Source organism: Dipteris shenzhenensis, chromosome 29, assembly GCF_047967505.1.
Source record: "Dipteris shenzhenensis isolate YYH24624 ecotype China chromosome 29, Dip_SZ_1.0, whole genome shotgun sequence".
Taxonomy (NCBI): Eukaryota; Viridiplantae; Streptophyta; class Polypodiopsida; order Gleicheniales; family Dipteridaceae; genus Dipteris; species Dipteris shenzhenensis.
The window spans coordinates 30162646-30166474 of NC_141624.1; the positions used below are offsets into that span (position 1 = coordinate 30162646).

General features: G+C 42.2%; 1 protein-coding gene across 1 annotated transcript; it reads left to right on the forward strand.

The window, feature by feature from the left end:
• The first annotated feature begins 1401 nt into the window (after nt 1-1401).
• LOC147882691 (light-sensor Protein kinase-like) lies at nt 1402-2464 on the forward strand. The gene is made up of 2 exons (XM_087400157.1): nt 1402-1759; nt 1850-2464. Exons 1-2 carry the CDS (start codon nt 1420-1422, stop codon nt 2191-2193), a joined length of 684 nt encoding a protein of 227 aa, XP_087256283.1. The 5' UTR covers nt 1402-1419; the 3' UTR covers nt 2194-2464.
• The last annotated feature ends 1365 nt before the right edge of the window (nt 2465-3829 follow it).

Genomic DNA, 3829 nt, shown 5'->3' on the forward strand with positions numbered 1-3829 from the left:
CCACAAGGAGAGGGGAGGTGAAGAGAGGGTTAAGGGACAACCATGAGGAGAGGGGGAGATCTAGGAAGAGAGGAGAGAAAGTAGAGAGGAAAGGACAAAACAAAAGAGGTAAGAGGTGGTGATGAGCTTTAAGGTCATAAGGGATAGATATCAAGGCTACATTGGCCTTAGCCCACGATGAGGTAAATGCAGGTATTAGGGGAGAGAGGGGTGACGGTAGTGTAAGGTTTAGTTAATAAAATGTTTGAGAAAATAGTTTATTTTAGTTTAGCATATGGGGAACTAAAGGTTATGTATGAGTGGTAAGAAAACTTCTCCCATCGGGTCAAGATAGAGAGAGAGAGAGAGATGAGGGGGGGCAATGAGAGTGAGAGAGAGAGGAGGGGGGGCGATGAGAGAGAGAGAGAGAGGGAGGGAGTAGAGAGAGAGAGAGAGATTGATTCATGTATATATATATATATATATATATATGTATATGTATATGTATATGTATGTGTATATGTATATATATATATATATATGTATATGTATATGTATATGTATATGTATATGTATGTGTGTGTGTGTGTGTAGAGAGAGAGAGAGAGTATAAGAAATTTATTTATATTTTAAGATTTAGTGTTTTGTGTGTATGCGCGAGTGAGTTTTGGTATGTATATGTTTTTTGTAAATTTTGTTAAAATTCCTCAAAGTTTGAGATTTATGAATGAAACCTTTAATTTTTATTAAACGCCATAGATGAGAGCGGTCAGGTTCCTCATTTGACATAAAGGCATAAAGGAAATTTGCCTTATTACAAATTGCGACGTTCGTGAGAGACTTGGGTTTCTGCGTTTGGCTGCAGATCCACTGACACTCTTTTCGCTGTCCGCCGACGACCTCCCCCGTTTCCTTTTCACGGACTTCTACATCTTCACTATGAACTACATGGAGAGGCAAATACGCCACTTCGAAGAAACTGGGCAGCCGTGGTCATCGGAAGTGGAGGAGATGGTTTGTACGCTTGCGAGAGGAGGCCCTATGCTGCAGCTGTGCCTCCATGACGGCGGAATCGAGTACTTGAACGACTTAAGTACGACGTATCTCCCTCTGATTCGGGATTTTTGCAGTGATTTGGCCTGGTGCACGGGGGAAATCCGCCGTAGAGCCCGGCATAGAACTGATGATGCTCAGATTTTTGACGAGATCTACATCATACGTGAGCACTCACAACCATTACGGGCTTTGCTGAGGCGTTGCCGGGAGTGGGCGTCAGAAGTCTGTATTCTCGCAAGGGGATTCCATAGAGAAGATTCGAACTTGACAGTCCGGAATGTCTTTCCGAACGGCCTAAACCTAGACGACTACCCCGAGACGACGTTGGTGCTTCAGGAATTGCTCGGGGAGGGAGCACAGGGAACGGTTCGTAAGGGAGAGTGGATGGGCAAATGTGTGGCAGTGAAGATAATTCCCGACTTTTTGTTCGAAACCGAAATGGATGTGCTGATCAAGATGAGACATCCAAACGTGGTGGAGATGATGGGGTTCATCAGAAGAAGCGATCTAAGACCCCTGGATGCCTACGATTGCGAGTACTGCGGTCTGGTGATGGAGCTCATGTCAACGAGCTTGCAAAGCCTGATCGAAAGAGAGAATGCCAAACAGCTCAACAATGCATTGCCTTTTCCATTGCTTGTGGGTATAGATATCCTTCTGCAGATTGCTAGAGGCATGCGGTTTCTACATGCGAATGGAGTGATGCACAGAGATTTAAAGCCTGGTAATGTTTTGCTTAAAGGCAGTGCTTGTCGAAATGGGTATCTGATTGCCAAGCTTGCAGATTTTGGCTTATCAAAAGCTTGCGTTGCAGGGGAAGATGGGAATCTCACTTACAAGCAAGGCACTCGATTTTACATGGCTCCAGAAGTGAGAAAGGGGGATAAAGTGGAGTTCACAAGGGCAGCAGACGTTTTCAGCTTTGGAACAACGTGTTTCAATGTGGCAATTGGGAGGTTCTTGGAAATAGATGTGGAGGACTTTTATGTTGATGACCTCTTGTCACCCTGCAAGTGTACCGATTTAGTCCGCCTGGTCGCTAGCTGTTGGTCACATGATCCCAAGTCTAGACCCACATTTTCCCACCTATGTACATCATTGGAAAGGCTCAAGAGACACCTCCTCATCTCAAGAGACACCTCCTCCTCAATATCATGAATCCCCATGCAGATTCGCTCGCATCATTGGAAAATCTCAAGAGAGACCTCCTCCTCAATATCATGAATCTCCCAGATCCAGATTCTCAGTGCCAGTTATACCTAGTATCTACAAGGGAGGCCTATTGGGGAAATATTATTTGTTTGTGGATGTCTATATGTATTATTAAGTAGTCTTTCCTATAGTTAGTCTAAATATGATCAAGGTGATTATGGGAAAATATTAATTGTTTCTAGATGTCTATATTATTGACTAGTCTCTCCAATAGTTAGTCCGAGATGGGCATAAGAGATAACGGTTGGACATCTTGAAACGCAACTTCCACGAGATTTTATAGAGAGAGAGACTTTGAGACATGCCATTCAAATAACATTGCTATAGTTTTCTTCTTATCACTTGCATTAGTATCCTGGATAGTTAATTGTGTGGACAGTTCTAATTTTTCCAACATTCTATAAATCAATAACACACCCTCTTATGTTGTTCAAATATTGTGGATTATGACGAGGTTTAGTGCTTAATTTAATACCAAACATTTTTTGAAGCGCTATTTTGTTTGTTACTTTCTATAGAAAAGATGTAGGAAAGGGATAACTCAATGCATAGTTGTGATCTATTTGTTACTATTTAGTGCAAACTAGTGGGGTGGTCACTTCAACATGCCAAAGTTGAAGCTGGCACAACAAACAAGAAAACTTCATTGGCCTTTGATGTGGCTCGAGCGTGGCTTGTCCAAGAGGAACACTAGGGTGGTAATCTTGGTAACTGAGCATGGAATTCATGCTGGGTCGAGATCATTGAGTGTGACATATTTAAATATCTTTAGAGAAAAATGAGGGCCATAATCTAGAAATTTAAAAAGTATGTTTTTAAAAATAAAATATGTACTTTTTGATTAAAAAATGTGTCCTAACACCCTAAACACACAAAGATGCATCTTTTTCCACCCATCAAGGGTGAAATGTCGATCGGGAACATACCGCACGGTTTAACTGGTTACCGTACGGTATATCCCTTCTCATACCGTGCGGTGTAATATCACACCGTGCGGTATGAAGCACTCTGCATGGTGCCTCACCCATATCGCGGGGTTTTTTTAGGGTGATGTTTCTCCATGCATATGGAGTTTTTAAAGGTAACTTTTTTATGTGTTACCCAAATTTCAAGGTTAAAAGATATATTTGAAGCTCTTTTAGTGTAGAACATAATCATGCTAATTTGACTAACTTTTAGTCATGGCATATTATTAAATCCATCTCATACTCAAAATTTTCATAATTATTCTTACTAAAGGGAGTTGATGCCCCAGGCATCCTAAACAATTGCTCCAACAATAGTCTACACCAAGCATAGCGCCAAAGCTCTAGCCGACACCAACCTGACTTCAACGACCCGACTCCACGACCCCCACTGGGGGTAACAACAAACAAGCACCCCTACTACCTCCACATAGGCGGCGACTCAAATAAGCACTAAGCTTCATTGACCAAACTGTTAAGCATGATGTAAAACCTATAGGGCATAGGGGTAAATCCTAACCCTAAGGGGTACACACACACACACACACACACACACATAGTCTACATGTAGCTATATCTGTGCACTCCTCTGAGTCTCTCTCTCTCTCTCTCGCTCT

Excerpts from the sequence above, each read along its gene's own strand:
- LOC147882691 (XM_087400157.1), top strand. The coding sequence starts at position 1,420 with ATGGGCAAATGTGTGGCAGTGAAGATAATTCCCGACTTTTTGTTCGAA. Across the intron at positions 1,760-1,849 it reads GCACAGAGATTTAAAGCCTG|GGGAAGATGGGAATCTCACT; the intron begins GTAATGTTTTGC and ends CTTGCGTTGCAG.